The sequence below is a fragment of the Cyprinus carpio genome, chromosome A7 (genome assembly GCF_018340385.1).
Source record: "Cyprinus carpio isolate SPL01 chromosome A7, ASM1834038v1, whole genome shotgun sequence".
Taxonomy (NCBI): Eukaryota; Metazoa; Chordata; class Actinopteri; order Cypriniformes; family Cyprinidae; genus Cyprinus; species Cyprinus carpio.
Genome location: NC_056578.1, coordinates 15,993,104 through 16,012,876, shown reverse-complemented (window position 1 = coordinate 16,012,876; position 19,773 = coordinate 15,993,104). Strand labels below are relative to the sequence as shown.

General features: G+C 37.2%; 2 protein-coding genes across 4 annotated transcripts; one reads left to right on the top strand and one right to left on the bottom strand.

Moving 5' to 3' along the window:
* Nucleotides 1–186: 186 nt before the first annotated feature.
* LOC109094304 (nucleobindin-2-like) lies at nt 187–6,972 on the top strand. The gene is made up of 13 exons (XM_042759930.1): nt 187–375; nt 1,930–2,070; nt 2,268–2,375; nt 2,450–2,582; nt 3,568–3,671; nt 4,298–4,483; nt 4,568–4,658; nt 4,745–4,803; nt 4,934–5,026; nt 5,137–5,226; nt 5,395–5,565; nt 5,688–5,748; nt 6,263–6,972. The coding sequence occupies exons 2-13, from the start codon at nt 1,930–1,932 to the stop codon at nt 6,511–6,513; spliced, it is 1,488 nt and encodes a 495-aa protein (XP_042615864.1). The 5' UTR covers nt 187–375; the 3' UTR covers nt 6,514–6,972.
* A 543-nt stretch (nt 6,973–7,515) lies between these two features.
* Nucleotides 7,516–19,497, bottom strand: LOC109109992 (caprin-1-like). Of its 3 annotated transcripts, none has more exons than XM_042759927.1 (19): nt 19,340–19,497; nt 18,499–18,630; nt 17,632–17,694; nt 17,439–17,525; nt 16,980–17,218; nt 16,810–16,892; nt 15,563–15,712; nt 15,426–15,475; nt 13,980–14,063; nt 13,710–13,889; nt 13,539–13,629; nt 11,801–11,853; nt 11,610–11,720; nt 11,395–11,523; nt 10,547–10,700; nt 10,246–10,446; nt 10,002–10,111; nt 9,861–9,921; nt 7,516–8,168 (listed from the first exon to the last, which is right to left on the bottom strand). In XM_042759927.1, the coding sequence occupies exons 2-19, from the start codon at nt 18,628–18,630 to the stop codon at nt 8,104–8,106; spliced, it is 2,043 nt and encodes a 680-aa protein (XP_042615861.1). In that variant the 5' UTR covers nt 19,340–19,497; the 3' UTR covers nt 7,516–8,103. The 3 variants fall into 3 exon arrangements, with proteins under 3 accessions (XP_042615861.1, XP_042615862.1, XP_042615863.1); XM_042759928.1 differs by having other exon boundaries at nt 10,246–10,404; XM_042759929.1 differs by lacking the exon at nt 11,395–11,523.
* Nucleotides 19,498–19,773: the final 276 nt, after the last annotated feature.

Here is a 19,773-nt window from a genome sequence, read left to right as displayed (position 1 = left end):
CTATTCGCATGAAATGTACCAACAATTATAAGTAAGGATTTTAATCTGGCATACTTGAAGTGTACAAATGGTTTAAAAGAAAAGGCTGTGAGATTTGAATGCGACTAGAATTCGCTTTCTGAGCCCCCACGCGCCCCCTTCAGGAAGCCTTCTACCTGTGTCACAAGAAACTATAACAAGTCAAGCGCTGTACTTGATCTACGTGGACGAGCTCTGTCTCCTCATGCTGCTTTTCTCTGTTCTCTCGCTAGCTGTTGTGATTCCGCCTCTGGAAGTCATCATCTTCAGTCCAAGATAGCGGACGGTCAGGAAGCCCCGGTAATGAAAGGAAGCAGAAAACACCCGAGATAGCTCGAAAGAAACCGATCTGACACCGTAAGTGCCATTACTTAATAGCGAATTGCCTTAACCCAAATAGAGCATCAACAATTCAACTTTTCACTTATAAAACGTCCAGCGAGTTTGGCTATATATAACGTATGGCATTGACTTCACTGTCTAATGAAAGCTAATGAAATTAGCCTTTATATATCGAGTTCAGCCACCCTTTCGAACCACATTTCTGTAATGCAATATGACAAAACCATGCATATTTTGAGTGTCACTTTAATATAGTGACCCGCTAGCTGCCTGTTAATGTTGTTTATCCTTAGTAACGGGCTTATTGGAGAGCTGATCTGCCAATCATTGGCTGTTTCAAGCCCCATTGAGCTGCCTGCCTAGACCCGTTCGATTCCTTTTCTATTTGCGATGTCTAAAACATTTCTGTTCGAATCTTCAGGTTCGCATATGATTCCCAGTGGCAGGGGCCACTAGCGCTTTTAGGGGGCACACTTTTAAAATTAACCTTAAAATTAACCTACTTTCAGTGGTATTCATTCAGTCATTTTTCACCATGTCATGTAGGCTATCACTGCAATCTCTAGAATTAAGCTATAACAATTTAATCATTTGTCTGACAATATATATATATATATATATATATATATATATAATATATATATATATATTCGAAATACTCACAAAACGTGTTTATTTTTAATCTATTTATCTCGATTCTCAAATATGTGTAAGTAAATGCATTTTGCACCTTTATAGATTGTTAGTTGATCTATAATGGGCGATGGGCAAAGTAGCATAATAGTGTAATCTATTAACTACACAAAAAACCCATCTTTTTACTTAAGTAGCCTACCTGCCTTGCCATAAAATATTTTTAATATGACTGACTTTGTATTTAATGTGAATTTAATAAAAACATTGTAAGTTACTAATTATAATGCTTTCATGGAACAGAAAGAGAGGAAAGAACATTTACATTATCAAAAAACATTATCACTGACTTCAGTCTAGCCAAAGAGTTCAAGCACTCTCAAAAACTCCACTAAACTCCATTAAAATCACTGAGGCTGTTTACACTGTGAAATGAATATTACATTCGTATGCACATCTGCACTTTGTTGTTTCGGCTGAGAAAATTCGCCAGTGAGCAGAATTCAGTCAGCAAGTGAGCGCACGGAACAAAACTCTGGTGTTTCAGCGATGACTCATCTGAACACCTCTGATTGGCCATTGCATTCATAAGCTCAACACAATCTTGTGTGATTGGTTTTAATGCGCAGCGCTGAAAAAACGCATCTGTATCTGTGCCAGTCAGCGAATGCAGATTTGAATTTTGCAGTTGGTGATGTTTAACTTTTTTCCATTACTGCCACCCACAGGACAACTGCGCATTGTACCCAAAATTGTTTGGTGTGATACGATTCCAAATTTAGGGGGGCCAGAGAGGTGGCCAAGCTTGTTGACACGGGGGCACTGCCCCCCCCATTCCCCCACTAAAACCACCCCCGATGATCCCTAAAATCGAATTTTTAATATGATGGAGCTGTCATCTTCGTCTCATGTTTCATTGTGTGCTGATTTTCCCAGATGTCCGATTTAAAGGGGCTCCTCACCAGCTGCCTTGTGTTGGCGAGTGTGATGTCCTGGGTCAAGGCAGTGCCAATAAGCATAGATAAAACTAAGGTGAAGCTCCCAGAGGAAACAGTCAAAGAGCCTTCCCAGAGTGTGGTAAGATATTTGATCAGCTAATTGTGTAACAAGCTTTGGCTACAAGTTACAATAAGTAGCCTTAGAGTGTGAGGAAGCATAAATATGCATGGCTATTTCTGTGTGGCAATAAGCTCACAATTTTGAAATCATTTACTTTGAAAGAAAAAGAAAAAACACTTTATATTCCATTCATATTATTTATATTATATTTGTAGGACACTGGACTACATTATGACCGCTATCTCAGGGAAGTTATCGATTTCCTTGAAAAAGATCAACATTTTAGAGAAAAACTGCACAACACAGACATGGAAGATATAAAGGTAAGGTTATTTGTGATGTGTTTTACAATATAAAGGTCACACTGAGCTAATCTGTTCATTCCTGCTGATTTCAGCAAGGGAAGTTGGCTAAAGAGCTTGACTTTGTCAGCCACCATGTGAGAACCAAGCTGGATGAACTTAAAAGGCAAGAGGTCAGCCGTCTGAGAACCCTGATCAAAGCCAAGCAAGATATTGAAGGAGGGAATGGTAAAAATGGCTGTAAAAAATAATTACATTTGAATAAATGCTTGAGGTCATTTCTCCTACATAGGGTAGCTGCATATTAAAGGGATACTCCACCCCAAAATGAAAATTTTGTCATTAATCATGTCCCATGTCATTTGTCTTCAGAAGACAATTTAAGATATTTTGGATGAAAACCAGGAGGATTGTGACTGTCCCATTTACTGGCAAGTAGATAACAGTGTCAAGGTCCAGAAAAGTATTTAAAGCATCGTCAGAATAGTCCATCTGCCATCAGTGATTCAACCGTAACATCATGAAGCGACGACAATACGTTTTATACGCGAAGAAAACAAAAATAATGACTTTATTCAACAAATCGTCTCCTCTGTGTCTCTCTGCATCACCATAGCGCCATTTTGGAGAATATTCGCTGAACGCAAGCAGTGTACACTCTTCGGTGTCAGCCGCACTGCACGGATGTGCTGTTTTCATTCAAATCAAAGCATAAATGTAGAAAATGTATCCTTGTGTCACAGCTAACTCGGAATAGCTTATGCATTTTGCATTCAGCTGATATTCTCCAAAATGGCGCTACGGTGGTTAAGAGAGGTGATGAGGAGACAGATTGTTAAATAGGGTAATTATTGTTTTTTTTTTTTTTTTTTTTTTGGTGTATTATAATTGTTTTATTATGTTAATGTTGTTATACTGATGGCAGATGGACTATTCTGATGATGTCTTTCATACTTTTATGGACCTTGACACTGTTATTTATTTGGCAGTCAATGGGACGGTTACAAGCCTCCTGGTTTTCATCCAAAATACCTTAAATTGTGTTCTGAAGATGAACAAAGCTTTTATGGGTTTGGAACGACATGGGGGTAAGTGATTAATGACAAAATTTTAATTTTGGGGTGGAGTATCCCTTTAATGAATGAACAGACCATAACCACCAAATGGGTCTTCAGAACATTCTCTGAACATAGTTCTCTCTCATGTTTATCAGATATTGCAGTAGATCACCAGGCGCTACTCAAACAGTTTGAATATCTGAACCACATGAACCCACTTACATTTGAGGTTGAGGATCTGGACAGACTCATCAAATCGGTATGTCATTACTTTTACAGTTACCCAGCTTCCATCGTACTTCATTTGATTCTGTGGCTGTCACCTTTAATGATTGAATGCTTCCTTTATTTGATACTTGATTTTGGTGCTTGTAATACAAAAAACAAAGCTGCCAAATATATCTAGCATTTAAAATACATTTCTTATTGCATAAAATTGAGGCAAATATATAATAATAATAAATAATAATACATTTCCACAACTTAGTAAATAAAGGTTTTAATAAATTCACAGCGATTTAAGAATTTTTTTTGTTATATTTACACATTTTCTTTGAAGGTGGGAATTTTCCTCTAAACAAATTTAACAGAATGTGGTGGTAAAAATGTCAAAAATTATATTTCTCTCACTAAACATAGCACATTTGTCTGTACTGGTTAAAAACTTTTTTGAACTGCGTCCTACAAATACACTCTCAAGGATTCTTGAAAGAGTCTTCCATATGCAAAGAACATCAAGTAGTACTCTTTGTTTTAAATCCAAGGTTAGCACGTACAGCAAACATCTCAGGGCCATTTTTCTTCTTTTCACATTCATAAGATAACTGAAGATGAAAGCATGTCAAGCAGTTATATTTCAGTCGTATTTATGATCTCGCAATATAGGCTACAAAAGATCTGGAGAACTACGACAAGGAACGGCATGAAGAATTTAAAAGGTACGAGATGATGAAAGAGCATGAGAGACGGGAACACCTGAAAACACTTGATGAGGAGGGCAGGAGGAAAGAAGAGGAGCACTATGAGGAGATGAAGAAGAAACATGCTGATCACCCTAAAGTCAATCACCCCGTGAGTCAGCACGTATGAACTTCTTTTGACGTTGGTGGTTTCATTGAGGATATGCTCATGTTTCTCGGATATTCTGGTCTGTAGGGTAGCAAGGATCAGCTCAAAGAAGTGTGGGAAGAAGCTGATGGCCTTGACCCTGAAGATTTTGACCCCAAAACATTCTTCAATCTACATGGTAAAATATTTTTGATAGCTTAGCCGAATCCTGGATCTGAGAATGCTAAAAGGACATGTGTAATACTGTACAATTTTTTTCTGCAGACACAAATGGAGATGGCTTGTTTGATGAACAAGAGCTGGAAGCCCTGTTCACGAAAGAGGTACGCAGTGTAATTATAACAATTGCATAATTCACCACAGAATAAAAATAAAACGTATATAAAATAGTGATTGTAGTTATAAAATGCTCTGTTATTATGAAATGGCTTCTAATGTGATTATTTTTTTCAGCTGGAGAAGATCTATGATCCCACTAATGAAGAGGACGACATGGTTGAAATGGAGGAGGAGAGGCTGCGAATGAGAGAACACGTCATGAACGAGGTTACATGATTATAATAATGGACCAATTCTCTTTGTATGACCTGGCAACTTCAGGAAGAAATGGGGAAAAAATATTTTTTTCTTAATCTGTAATCTTCTGGCCTTCACAGGTTGACTCTAATAAAGACAGACTGGTGTCCTTAGATGAGTTCCTGGTTGCCACAAAGAAAAAAGAGTTTCTTGAACCAGACAGCTGGGAAGTGAGTATGGTCAGATGCTTAACTGATATTTAGAGCATTGCTCAATTCCCACTAATTCATGCGTGTATGTACAGTATATATATACTGTAATATATAATGATAAACAATGGTATTTAAAGCATTCAAGTTCTTCTGTAATAATTATCTTGGTCTACTGGATGACCCCAGACTCTAGAACAGAACCAGGCATATACTGAAGAAGAGATGAGAGAGTTTGAGGGGCAGTTGGCCAGGCAGGAGAAAGACTTAAATCTAAAAGCAGTTGACCTTCAGAAACAGAGAGAGGATCTGGAGCGACAGCAGGAGCAGCTCAATGCTCAGAAAATAGAACTGCAGCAGGTAACTGAACTGATTTGTCTCGTCATTGAATTAAATAAATAAATAAATAACCAAGAAGAGTCATTTAAAACAATTAAATGAAAAAAAAATAAAAAACCTTTTCTGTGCATCTTCCTTGTTAGGCTGTGGAGCATATGGAGCGGTTAAAAACACAGAAGGTTCCATCTCCACCTGAGATGCATCGTAAGTAATACTTTCACTTCAGATATTCAACTGGATACATGTGAAGGTTACATTGCCTAGCTATTCTATCACTGGGTTTAAATGTGAGATCAGCTGACGTGTTATTCTAGTTTATCAATATTAAGAAACTTTATATCAGTTATTGCATGCAGTGGTTTAACAGGAATTTCAATGTTGTGGTTGTTAAAGCATAAAAAAAAAATTGGAAAAAATATATAAAAATAGCCACACCATTAATCCTAAATATACTTGAATTTCAACCATTTCAATTTAAAATGTAACATGTATTTTAATAGTGACGTTCCTGACAAAAATACTTACATTTAAATGTAACGCCTTGATTTTAAAAGCAAGATTCTTGGCAACACTTAAATGTTATACATAACATTTAAGTGTAACATCTTATTTTCAATGTAAAATTTTTTGGCAAATGCACTGTAGTTTAAAACATTTTAATTTGTGTAACCTGTTATTCTTGGCAATAATACGAAACCCTCTAAATCTCTTCTAACAGTTGAAGGAAATGATGTTCCTGAGTCACTAGGACATGATCAGCCTCCTGTGCCCCCTGAGCACCAGCCTCTGCCCCCAGGACACCAAGATATCCTTCCAGAACAACAACAACATGATGTACCCCAAAATCAACAGAATCTAGGACAGGAACCCCGAAATATACCCCAAGAAAACCAGCCACTGCCTCCAGGACACAACAGTCTACCCCATGATTCTCCACAGATGCCCCTCGACCACAACAATGTGCCATAGATTGGTCATATGGTTTTTCCTGCGTGACTGTGTGGAAAACTGACCGAGCACCATAGACTTCAACAAAAAGTACCTCCTGCACAGTATGAGTTAATGATTACCTGCGGTCATGTGTGCTGTGGTTTTACAATACTTTACATTTAATGCTGACTTTGCTGTTTGATATAAGTGTGTTTGATTTCTTTTTGTTATTGGAAATATCTTTTACATACGTTGTGGATATTTTATTTTCCAACACAGTGGATTGGATGTCTGTGTGTATGCTTTTGTTTTGCACATTTTATTTTTCTGAAATTTTAAAGGCCATGAAGAGCTACTTAAAACCTAGTTGTGTGGTATCAGAATACTGTTGAATTGTACTGGAAGTTTTGAATTGATTAAGGCTACTCTGGAGTTTAACTGTTGCTTACAACGGGAACTTTGAGAGTAAAGTCAATAAAGAAATCTGTTTGGAAAAAAGTTTCTTTTATGAGCGACAAACATCACATGCAATTATTTCAATTCAGTTCAGTACAAATTAAGCTCAATTAAAGCAAAAATCAAGGTTACAGTGAGGCACTTAATGATAGTCAATGGGGACAATTTCTGGAGGATTTAAAAGCAAAAATTAAACAAATTAACTGTTAAATTTATGTATTTTTTGAATTGTAAAGATGTTTAAAGAATAATTTTTAAACTTGTAGTGTTTATGGTAATGGGTAATCATGGCAAAAGAAAAAAAAAAGTTGAAAAATTGTAAATAACTTCACACATATTATTGTCCATATTATTGAAACTGTTCTTGTGCTAATTATATTTTTTTTTGTGTGCTAATCAACATGAAGCCACAAATACTGTCCAACTTGCACTGAACCCAAAACTAGCTTTAAGTGCATTTTAATTATTCCACACAACTCACAAATTTCTTGTTGCACTATACCCATCAAAAACCATTTATGGCTTCAAAGAAGATTATTTCTGCTCTTACGTCATACCAAATGTGAGAATAACATTTAAAGTGTCTCATCCTTCAAAAATCATTTATTAGCATTAATTCTAATCAACATTGATTGGAAGAAATACAATGAAGCAGTCATTCAGCCACATACAGTACAATGCATTTCCTGTAAACCGTTTGGCTGAGCCAAAAAAACAAACAAAAAAATCACGTTACAATACAGTACGTACAGGTAAATTTTTCACATTCCATTAACAGTTCATTTGGCCAAAAACGAAGTGCCTTTGGTATACGGTGTACTTCACATTCATGATCTATCGGCTGTTCCCAGCTACTAAGACGTCATTCCACCAAGCTCAATTAAAATCCAGACACCCATAATCAAAGGCACGTGTTCTGTCTCAAATGTGTAAAGGTTGTGCAATAGCATATGATTGAGAAAAAGCTTTGAGAGCTCTGAGCAATTACAGTGCTGTGAGTGCTATAGTCTCATTGATACTGTATTTTCCCAAATCCATTGGTTGTGTCCTTACTTGCTAAAATGCGGTCATCTAACTACATGGTCTGGAGTGGCACGGCTCGTGTTTGAGAGTCCAAAGGGGTGGAGGAGATAAAGGGGTAGAACAGGGCTGATAATGGCTAAAGGACTGGGTTTAGCTGGTCTGTTGGGCAGCCATGGGACCCATTCCTCTGCTGGACCGATATGATCCCCCTCGTCCTGAAACCCAAATACATCAGAAAATCAATGTGGAGTTAAATAGTCTAGTCACATTCAATGATTTCAGGGCCAATTACAATGAGCACTTTCCATGCTTTTGACATGGTATTCTGATCATAAAACACCCATAAAAGTATGTAAATTATGTATCTTGTACTACAAGTGTCAAATTTAGACCATCAGTCCCAAAAGCACAACAACTGATTCATCAGAACAGCTCCATATATCATTATAGCACTCAAATTCTCTCACAGGTGGACTGTAGTGCAACAAGCAACAGCCTGGCTGTTCTTAACTAGACTTTGAAATAAACAAAAGTGCAACGATATTATAAAGATAAAACGCATTGCAAATTTAATCAACAAAGCATTTTAAGCAGCAATTAAAGAAAATGTCAGTAGCAACGTAATTATTCTCATCAGGATTCTCAGAAATATTTACATGTCAGATTATTCAGGTTATTTCTTTGTAAAACTCTGCTTTATCTTTCCTAAAATTATGTGCAATGCAACAAATAGCTGCTAATGTTTAGGTCACAGTTCACCCCAAAAATACATGTATTTTTTGCCATATATTTTTTGCTATGGCAATTTACCACAATCACCCTCATATCATTCCAAACCCATATTTTTAATTCTGATGACAACAAAAGGAAATATTTTGCCAGATGTTCTTGCAGCTCTTTTTCATACATGCATACCCTCCAGAAAGAAAAAGTACAACAAATAAATAAAAATCCAGGTTTGGAACAACATGGAACTATTTTTTTGACTAGACAAGAGCAGGAAAAGCAGTGCACTTGGCTATGGCCTGATTTGGAACAGCATCAAAGATCATGGAGGCAATCTTAGGACCATTTTGTACTATTAATGCTTCACACCTAATTAAAAGAAACCCTTAATCTTGTTGGAATGCAGGATATAGTACATGACGCAAGAGGCAGAAAAGCAAACAGAGCTGCGGAAAAAAACGACCGATAAGCAGACCAATCACCTGCCTCCCCTTAAGAAGACTAAAGGAAACAGTCAACCTCAAACAATTTAGCAGACAAAAGGGTCACAGGACAGGTGAGAGGCAAAAAGAAAGCAGCGCCAGACAAGCAGGTAATGCAACACATCTTTATTGAAACATTCTCTCAAGGAGTGACATGAGCATACAAAGGGCAGGACAGCAGAAAAAAAAAACCTTCAAATGAATATGGGGTGAACAAAAAAAAAAAAAACCAATTAACGCCTTCAGTACCCAATACACAGGGGCAAGAACCAAGTATGGAAAGGGGGGAGGAACAGGCCAACGAAATATCAAAAACACTCCTATGGATTGGACCGACAGTGGCACTTTTCTTTTTGCATTGTATTTTATAAAAAAAATAAATTAATGAAAATCTTTCAAGTTTACAGGAATATCTATGTTTTAAACACGACCTGGCTAAAAAAAAAAAAAAAAAAAAAAAAAAAAAAAAAAAATCGCAACGCTGACAGTTTCAGCTCTCCATTGTGTCTCTGTAAAACACATTAGTACATTAAAACTATCAAAGTGGGCTTACTTGAATCAATAAGCCAAAAAAAAAAAAACACTGATAGGAGTAAAAATATGGGCTGGGGGAATCATTCTCAATAAATGAATGTTCAAAGTGGCCAAAAAGAAACAAGTCTTCCCAAAGATTTTAGGATCGCATCGCTTGAGCATTACCTCGAGAGCAACCTCGAGGTCCTTGGGTAGCTCCTCGCTTGAAGCTTTGTTGATATCCATCCTGGAAAGAAAACACATGGGACTTTAAAACATATTCTATTTTGATAAAGCATACATAACTTCTTGTTTTCTTGAAGTTACCCGTTGGTAGGTGTTGTTGGAATAATCTCGCGGAGTGCTGAACTGAGTTTGCCCATATCCGGTGTTTGGAGTGTTTGGGAATGGAGCGCGATATGAGCCATCGTATCCACCTAAACATAAAAAAAAATAAAAAAATAATAAAAAGACTGAAATATTTTACACTGGCATTTTTTTCCAGATTTCCATTTTACACTGGATTTCAGACTAGCATTTTTTGTTATAATTTAAAGCAGTCTTGGCTCACCTCTAAATCCATTTGATGGTCCACGGAAGCCGTTCAAAGCCCCTCTGGGATTTCTGGGCCCAGCTCGTGGCATTGCTCTGTTGTTGTAAAAGGACTGACCTGGCCGCCCAAACCCTGTGCCCTGCCCCGAGGGCTGCTGAGATGCAGACTGGTGTACCCCTGCAGATGGAATACCTTGGTCTTGAGAATGGAAAGGGCCAACTACAAAGAAACCAAAAAATATTTATTTTCATAAACCAATTAGTTATAGTAGCTTTTTTTTAAACTATAAAATGGCAAAATGTAGCAGCAATTCTCTTACCTGACTGCAGGGCTTCTTGAGGGAGTTCCTGCTGCTCAGCTGGAAGCGTGGCTTGTGTGCTGAAGCCTTGACCATAGCTACTCTGATACTGGCTGGAAATCTTCTGAGAGTCCATCTCATTGGTTGGAGGAACTGGAGCGTTCATATTGAATACCTAATGGAGGAGAGAAAACATGTAAGGATATCCAAAACAATCATGTAATAAGTTCACTGCTGTTTGGTCTTAATACAACATGTCAGGCTCCAATTCTGTTTTCATGGCACAAAAAGGGTAAAATCAGTTTAAAAAAAAATTACGTAAATAAATCATTAAAAAGGAGATTACAGATATACAAACAGGATAAATTATATACACAAAGATGAAAACTTCAAATACTTTTTTAAGGTGCACAACTTTATTAACGCATCCTTTAGAAAACTTTTTTTGTATAAAAACTGACCGTTATAGTCATGCAAGTAACAGCTTGAACATGATAATATCCTTTTAAACTAAACAAAAGCCTGTCAAGGGCCATTCACACAGAATGCCTTCTTGCATCTAAAAATGCTAGAAGTGGGGCAGTGGAAAGAAAAAAATTATGTTAAGTCTAAAGTTGTGGTTGTGGTGGAAGGCCAGGTTTCTAGAACAAAGGATCATGTGCAAGACACTAAGCAGTACAATCAAACGTGTCAGTGTAATGCTTGTTTACATAGAAAACCAATGGAAAAAACTGCGTAGCATAATGCAAAAATGTGTTCTTTGTAAACGGCCCATTACACAGCATGGAAAAAAGCACAGAAGCAGAATGGAGAGACAAAATCTGAGGGGGTGAATTTGGATAGGGTGGGGTAGACAGGTTGAGGCCTACCGCTTGCATGGACTGGAATGGAGCTGCGTTAACGTTGATGCCACTGTGAAGGGGTTTGGAGACAGGCTGAAACACCTGGGGCTGAGAGGAAGGGGTGGGGGGCTGCTCAGACGACAGGGGCATGGAGACCTAGGGTGTATATCCTACATCACTCACATATCTAAGCCATTGTGTACACACAGCATCTGCGAAACCACTGCGGTGTATGCTGTTACCTGCAGGGGGTCAATGGTGTCTGTCTGTGGTCGAGGTTCTGAGTTATGAGGGGGCTGATAGAGAGGGGGTGTGGAGGAGTAGGCCTCCTTTGGAGCTGAGACCATCGAGACCTGGATGGAGAAACAGAGTTTTAGGAAAACCATTTCAGACAGAAACCACTTGAGAGCATCTTTCTGCTAATTGAACTTACTTGCGTGGGTTCAGGCTGCACAGAAAGAGCGTTGTGTTGGGGTAGTCGGGATTCTGTGTGAGCAAAAAATAAATAAATAAGGTATTGCTATTGATTTGTTTGTTCCCATTTTATTACTGACTTAACTTGTCTTTAACAATTTAATATTTTGAAATTTATGCATGCTGTGGTATTTTTGTTAAAACCATAGGCAAAAGTTCCTCTTAGGCCTAAGTGTTCTGTAGGCTGCTGATTTTTGCTCATGTTATTCAGCTGCAACAGAATGCTTTGTAAAGAGACACAGAATAAATGTTTGACATCTAAAAGTTCGCCTTCATTATTATTTTTTTAACCTTATTGAAATCGAAACTAGGAATGGGATAAGCAGAATTGGATTTGATAACATTTAAACAATACTCAACTCTATAGAATAGTTGATCCAAAATTCTTTACTTATGCAGCCTTATGTTGTCATAATTTTTTTTTTCTTTGTGCAAGGCTACACTTCTTTAAAACTATTAAATACTGGTTTTAGTAATTGAAAAAGCCCAAATTAAAAACGTCACTTCACTGATTAGAAACAAGATGAAATACTAAAATTGAAAAAATAAAAAAATTAAATAAGGAATAAAAGTGACAAAAGGCCAAAAATAACTAAAATCGAAATTAAAATATAAAAACTAAGGCTAATTCCAAATATTAATAATAACTTTAAATAAAATTAAAATAACACTGCTGCAAGGAATTTTCGGCCCTTCAGCTCAGCTCTCAAATATAACTGATTTGTACAGATATTATTAATTGGAATTTTGGTCATAAAACACAAAAAAACAATGCAATCTAATGATTGATGCCCAACTTGACATGATGCATCTAAAGGTGCCATATATATATATATATATATATATATATATATATATATATATATATATATATATATATATATATATAAAAAACAAACACCATGAGGGTGAATAAATAAAAATTTCTGCTTTTAGAGCAGACTATCCCTGCGTCCCAATGTTCATACTATCCATCCTAAATAGTATGTGAGATTAGAATAAGTGTGTCCCAAAGCATAGTATGTTGAAAAGAATATGGCAAAATTCCCTGGATTGTCTACTATTTCTGGTAGGCTTTTTAAGTGTGGATCCGTGCACACTCTGATGGCTAATATTGCCCACAATCCATTGCGCTTTGGTGAAGGATTCGGTTCAGAACTACAAAAATTAATAAAAAAAAGCGATGTGTGCGACCAACGGTTAAGTGAAGAGGTTTGAGCTACTAATAATCAACGATTAATATGGCAAAAAAATATTTATTTAATGCTATGTTATATTTCATCTGTAACAACGTGAACTTTTATAAACATCTGTTTGGCCATTAACTTTTAAATGAATCATTATGCAAAAAAACATGAGCAGAGTTCTCTGCATGAAGACCCACGGCTGGCAGATCAAAGTGCTACTTATTTTCTCTCCAATAAGGTAGGAAGTTAATTAAATTAAATGTGGGGGATGTTAACTGGGACAAGATGATTGACAGGGCAGTTTACAGTGGCAGTGTGCGTGTAACTATGCGACAGAGCGGCCCATTGAAAACACAATTGTATAACGAGATACTATATCCCAAAGTTTGCCTACTCTTCTACTATACATTCAAAACTGTGTACTTTTTCTTCACCAAGAGTACATACTTTAAGGACGTAGTACAAGTAGGCACATTGGGACACAAAGCATTTTTAAATTTGTATACCAACCTGGTTGACAAACCATCTGTGCAGGTTTCATGGGCTGTGCAGACACAATGGCAGGATCTAGAGGCGGTCCCTCAAACTCCAGCATGGAGTCCTGCGTTACATTTCATACACAAGTTAGAAAAGGCCACTGCTACCCTTGAAGCGTGGTGAATGACAAATTACACAGTTTACCTGCATGAAGTTGAAGGTACCCTGCATTTGAGCCATGAGATCTTGGACTGCCTGCTTTCGAACCACAGGATCTGCGGCAGGGGGAGGGAGGACGGCGTTCAGTGTGTGTGGTTCTGAGCTGACCAGAGCTGGGCTCATGGCTGCAGGTGGCTGCTGTGGTTGCTGGAAGGCACTAACTGCCTGAAAAGCAATGATCACAGTGTAAACACCATTTAGCCAGAAGTTGCTAACAATTCTGGTGCTTCCTTTGACAAAGGAGGTCTATTATACCTGAGAACTTGTGTTCCACTCTGCTCCTTGCTCTTTGTCACTGCTGCTGTATGTGGCTTCTGGAATGAACTGTCTGTTTACAAACTATAAGGAAAAAGAAGTGCATGGCATTAAAAACATGTTATGACTAGAGTTGTATGTTTTCTTGCCTTCCAGAAAAAAAAAAAACAGGATTACATAAAAACCAGTAGTTATCTTATAATCCATAACAGTGCACAAAACAATAGTCGCAAAATGGCAGAAGCTGCATTTGTATGAAAAGAGAGCGCAAATAATTGCACACATAATACTGAATCAGGTTTTAATATTTTATTAGTTAACCAAATGCAAAGCTTCCATGAAGAAATACTGTTCCTAGCAAGGGTATAGCATTGACTTCAGTTACCCAGATGAGCCTGTGTTATCAGCTTTTACCGGTTGTTATCGAGGGATAACATACCTCGGAATTTCCCGACTGATTAAGTCTAGCGCGTGTGCACCTGAAAGTGTGACACGTTGCAGCAAACAGCCAATCACACAGAAGAGAGAGCACTGGATTGATTCACTACTCACAAGACTCTGCCCAATTTACCTCTCTGCTGAAGATTAAGAGGTGTCATTATTAAAAATATAACAAATTTAAATGCATTTACAAGGTAGGAATAAACACTGCTGCTGCAGCAAAAGTTTGAGAAGGCAGCAGAAATAAAATATCTTACGCAAATAATTCAACAGAATCTAATAATTTATTTAGTTTCACAAAGAGCTCAAAAGAAGTTTAGTCATTTTAAAAGCTTTATATATTAAAACCAATTTGTATATATTAAATGGAAAGATTATTAATTGCCAGTTCATAAAATAATTATTTGAATATTTTATATGAATTATAAATAATTATAATTCATATAATATGCATCTAATAAACTGCTTTAATTTGAAGCAAGAGATATGGGGGAGTGGCTTTATTGCATCAGATGTGTGTCACTTTGCTCACAGCTGATTGGTCTAGTTTGGGTTTGCAATCGCTAACCCAGAATAAAACCTGCTCCGGAGCAGGGTAGCCATGTAGTGTGATGAAACCTGCTCAAAACCAACCTAACACACGAAATTACCTTGGTAAAAACCCAAACCAGCTTTGTGCAACAGGCCTCTGGGTTTTAGAATGACCCAGGATTAACTATTTCAAGGGCGAAAAGCCCTAAAGTGCTATATCATCTACTTGCTTTTCTTTCTTTGTGTGTGTGTGTGTGTGTGTGTATATATATATATATATATATATATATATGTGTATATATATATATATATACACACCTTGCTACGTGTACTGCGTTAGGCTTGTCATTTGCACTTACATATTGTTGCTCTTTTGTAAGTTTTGATTGCTTCTATTGTCCTCATTTTTAAGTCACTTTGGATAAAAGCGTCTGCTAAATGACTAAATGTAAATGTGGTAATATCAATTCCCACCTCCGTTTCTTCAACCTCAATAGTTTCTGTGTATTCTTCTGCAGTTCCCTCTGTGAAAACACAAGAACATCGATGCAAGCTGTCAGTTGCGTGAGAAAGCATTTCTCTGATCTGAAATTAGATGGCTTTGTTTATACCTGGCTCAGCGGGGCGCTCCTCGCTCTCTGACGACTCTGCTGCGGCTGCGGCCCCCGTCTCCTCTTCACACACTCCATTCTGATGTGTCTGAGCACGATCAAAGTACCCACTTAGCAGCATCTTGTCCAAGCTTTCCTTAAGGGCTTTGTCTGTTCAACACACAAGAAACAGGTTAATGCAAGTGCTCAAGGTTTAGCGAGGCCCTGTTAGTCTGCTGGCAGATGTTAACTACATCATTTGGACTCAAGAGGAATTTTTCTTTACTGAAGGTAACTTTGATTTAGCCCACAAAAAAACTCCAACAATATCAGCAAACAAGGTCTCACAGGCTGAATTTACAAAAAAATTGATACTGTCATGATTCCCACCCTCTCTGTAGGTATATACAGGCAGGCCCTGTCCATCATTAAAACCTCCAGCAGAGAGGCTTTGTGCAGACCACTGGCTGCCTGCCCAGCTGCTGACGTGGGTCACAAGTCAGCATGAAGCATTGCTGACCCTCATAGGGCCGAGACAGAGCACAGCTTTCAAAAGCCATGGCAAGTGCCACCATTCATAGGGAGGCCAAGAGAGGGATGGGCCCATTGGTATTCAGGCCCACTGGAGAACAAATATTGGTTTGATTATTCAGTTAGCATTGCTCAAGACCATTCTGACAACTGCAAATGCAATTAAAAAAATAATGTGAAAAAAAAAACTGATAACAAGCAGTGAGTTACAAACAAAAGACTCTTATGAACTAGTTCTTTTTCATTCTTTTTAGCTTTCATAAAACAACCTCAAACTCACTCTTGCGTTACCAAAAATCAGATTCACTCAAGCTATGAATAGTTCAAGAGACTGAGTTCACAACCGAATCCCTCTCAGAATCGTGAAACATTTTTGGTTTGTGTTTGAAATTAAGCAGAGCCCTTTAATGTCATGCAAGGTCTCATAATCCTAAAATGTACATCACTCAAGTGACAGTGTAAAGGAAAAAAGATAATTAAATTATATATATATATATATATATATATATATATATATATATATATATATATATATATATATATATATATATATATATATATATATACACACACACATTCAAAATAGAGCTTTGTTAAATAATAATGGTATTCTATAATAAATAAATGGTACTCTTAAAAAAACCCACACATAAAAAATACTTTATTTTTATTTATTCACTCCTATATGTAAAAGTAAATCATTACAGTTCAAAAAAAAAAAAAAAAACATTACTTACATGTGGTTCCAGCCACAGCTTTATCCCTTCCTTCCAAAAGCTCCCACAAATGCATGGATGCTTCCTCAAACTGCTCGACCAACCTGGAATCAAAAGTCATTCTGAAATATTCAAACACACCAAATCTACTAACAAAAATGAACTGAACGGCAGAAATGAACTGTCCTCACCTTACACTAGAGTCCCGCTCAGGCCCAATTAGCTTGTAGAACTCGTCCAGGCCCGTGAGCTCTGACTCTGTGAGTACAGGGGCGTCCCCACTGGACTGAGTCAGGTCCTGCCTCACGCTTTCCTCCCCCAGCTGCTCCAGCAAATACTGCACCTCCAGCACTGCCTTCAGTCGCTTGCGCTCCACCTCCTCCCTCTTCAGCTGCTCCCGTCGTGTTGCCTTTTTCACTGATTTCTGGATCTACAAGAGAACAATCAAAATATTTTAATATAATCTGGGCGAAACAAATTGAGACCACTGCATTTTCACGTTGTGAGGACAGAAATATTGCATTGCGTCAGTGGTTTTAGGCTAGATAGTAGGAGTAAAAGTTAATGTAGATGCCGAGATGAAACTGAGACTGGGTGCCAAGTACAAATCAGGATCATGCAAGGTAAAATTCAATCACAAACACACATACCTCCACATTTAAAGCCAGGAAGTTCTTCTGCAACTCACGGGCAAAGTCCAAGTTGTGAGCCACCTCCGGAGCTTTAGATAAAGCCTCCTACACATATGAAACAAGAACGAATATGTATTTATTACATAAAGAAACAGCTGCGGATATATGCGAGCACAGAGGACTAGAATTGAACAGAATATAGTGCACATACCAGCTGATCCTGGTTGAGACGTTCTCCTTTGTTCTTCCTCGTCTGGTAATCATCCAGCTTGCTCTTAACAGAGAGTTTGCTCAGATTAATGGTGATCAGTGGGATGCAGATTAAAATGTAAATTCCACATAACTGATCAGATGCAAGTATCTTTATGCCAAGCTGACACAATTTATGCCATTTATTCTACTGAGGAGTCCGTTTTCACACTATATTACAGGTCGAGGCTCATAGTAAACTAATGAACACCAGTCATATACTATTTTGTATAAGCATTCATTAAACTTTACTAGACTAAAATTACAGAAACCCCATGCTTTAAGAATACAGTCTTAAAGTATGAAACAGATCAATTAAATTCACGTTCTAATTTTAACTGCATTATTGACATGTATGATGCTATAACATCAGCTAAAATGTATAAAAAAAAAAAAAAAGAAGATGATGGTAGATTTCCAAGTGAAATAGGATATTCAATGTTGAGAAAAAAAAATTGAGATGGGACTTGATCTTATCTAAATGGGCCATTACATACTACAAATGGAGCCAGTTATTGCAGATGATTGTGGTGATCAACTGACCTACAATAACCACTTTTATAAAGGAATCTCAACAGACACAATGGATGCTCAATGTCCATTAAATCAATCATTATTTGCGGTTATTGCTAAAATACTTTATGATAATCTGTATTATATTACTGGATCAAGCCCTGGCAAGATTTTTAGTGAAGCTTTTGATGAAATATTATAAAAAACAACACTTTTAGAATTACATGTACTGATAAACTGTGCACAATAATCCCAGGACTGGTGTATTAAGTAAACAAACAGGGTCAAGTCTGATTTCACGTTAACAATGAGTTACCTTTTTCTTTTCCATGTTGCGAACCTTCTTGTCAATTACACCAAGTACTTGCTTGAGGGCTTCAGATGGCGCAGAGGCCAAATCCGGACTGGAGGAGTGAACAGCATTGTCGCCAGTGGTCACTGATGGCATCTGTATAGATAAAACCAAAAACAAAAAAAAAAAAAAGTTTTGATTTTGATCAGATGACAAAGAAATTAAGATTTGCCATATAATTGCCTACATAATGTATATGCATGAAAATCAATCATATTTAATCCAAAGAAAGATATTCATGATATACTAACTACACAGGTCAAAAAGAAACAGATTTAGCTCTTGTAAAACTCAAATCTAAACCTGCTTTTATGGTCCAGAGAGCAAACAAAGGTCTATCAGTTATCCCAACTGAAGACTCAAAACCCCATCTGTCTGGGAGGAACCTCAATTTTCCCAATACATCAATTCTGACAAACTAATTGCCACTCATCCACAATAGATCAGAAAGAGAACGACATCTTTGCAGCACATTAAGTGTAAATCGTCGTAACCTTAAAAAGGTTTTAAGTCTAGCAGACTCAAATCTGTCTTCTTGGCCGGATGGTCAGACTGCTGGCCAGCAGCACATCCCTGGAGCTCTATTAGCTGCACGTATGAACACACAAAGGACTGAGCAATCAACCATCACACAACACACAGACGTAATCATATAAAAACAAAGCGTTGTAATAGAATCATACTTTAATCGCGTGCTATTAGATTCTCTAAGTTAGCGGACTGTGAGCGTTAGCCGCTAGCACGAGCTGGTCATCGCTTTCATGGATGCAGAACATTGACAATTCTTATGATGGTAGCGTCTTACCTTTACTTTCAATGTTCTGAAAGATATATTTGTATGATGCAGTTGGATTTCAGTGTTTTAAGTGTTATTTTCTGTAAGTACAACAGACGCTCCCCGGCAACTCCAGCAGCTCCGCGAGTTTCGTCTTAACAATGCAGAAGCGCTGAAGGACCCTTATAGGTGTCTGTGTTTGTGCCTGAACTCATCTCCAAAAGCAGGTAGAAATAGATTTATAAATTAAGGTGACTCTTTTGTTAATATATATATATATATATATATATATATATATATATATATATATATATATATATATATATATATATATATATATATATATATATATATATATATATATATAGCCTGTCCCACTGACGAACAGCTCGTGGTTTTATACATTTTTAAATAAATACCCCGTCATAAATATTACATAATGTAATATTACATATTATATTACG

Bases quoted from the DNA above. Each gene is read 5' to 3' on its own strand.
- LOC109094304 (XM_042759930.1), top strand. From the start codon at position 1,930: ATGTCCGATTTAAAGGGGCTCCTCACCAGCTGCCTTGTGTTGGCGAGT. The intron at 4,804-4,933 runs GTACGCAGTGTA...TATTTTTTTCAG, and splicing joins AAGCCCTGTTCACGAAAGAG to CTGGAGAAGATCTATGATCC. The intron at 5,566-5,687 runs GTAACTGAACTG...CTTCCTTGTTAG, and splicing joins AGAAAATAGAACTGCAGCAG to GCTGTGGAGCATATGGAGCG.
- LOC109109992 (XM_042759927.1), bottom strand. From the start codon at position 18,630: ATGCCATCAGTGACCACTGGCGACAATGCTGTTCACTCCTCCAGTCCG. The intron at 10,447-10,546 runs GTAAGAGAATTG...GTTTCTTTGTAG, and splicing joins TCAAGAAGCCCTGCAGTCAG to TTGGCCCTTTCCATTCTCAA. The intron at 8,169-9,860 runs GTAATGCTCAAG...TTTGGGTTTCAG, and splicing joins ACCTCGAGGTTGCTCTCGAG to GACGAGGGGGATCATATCGG.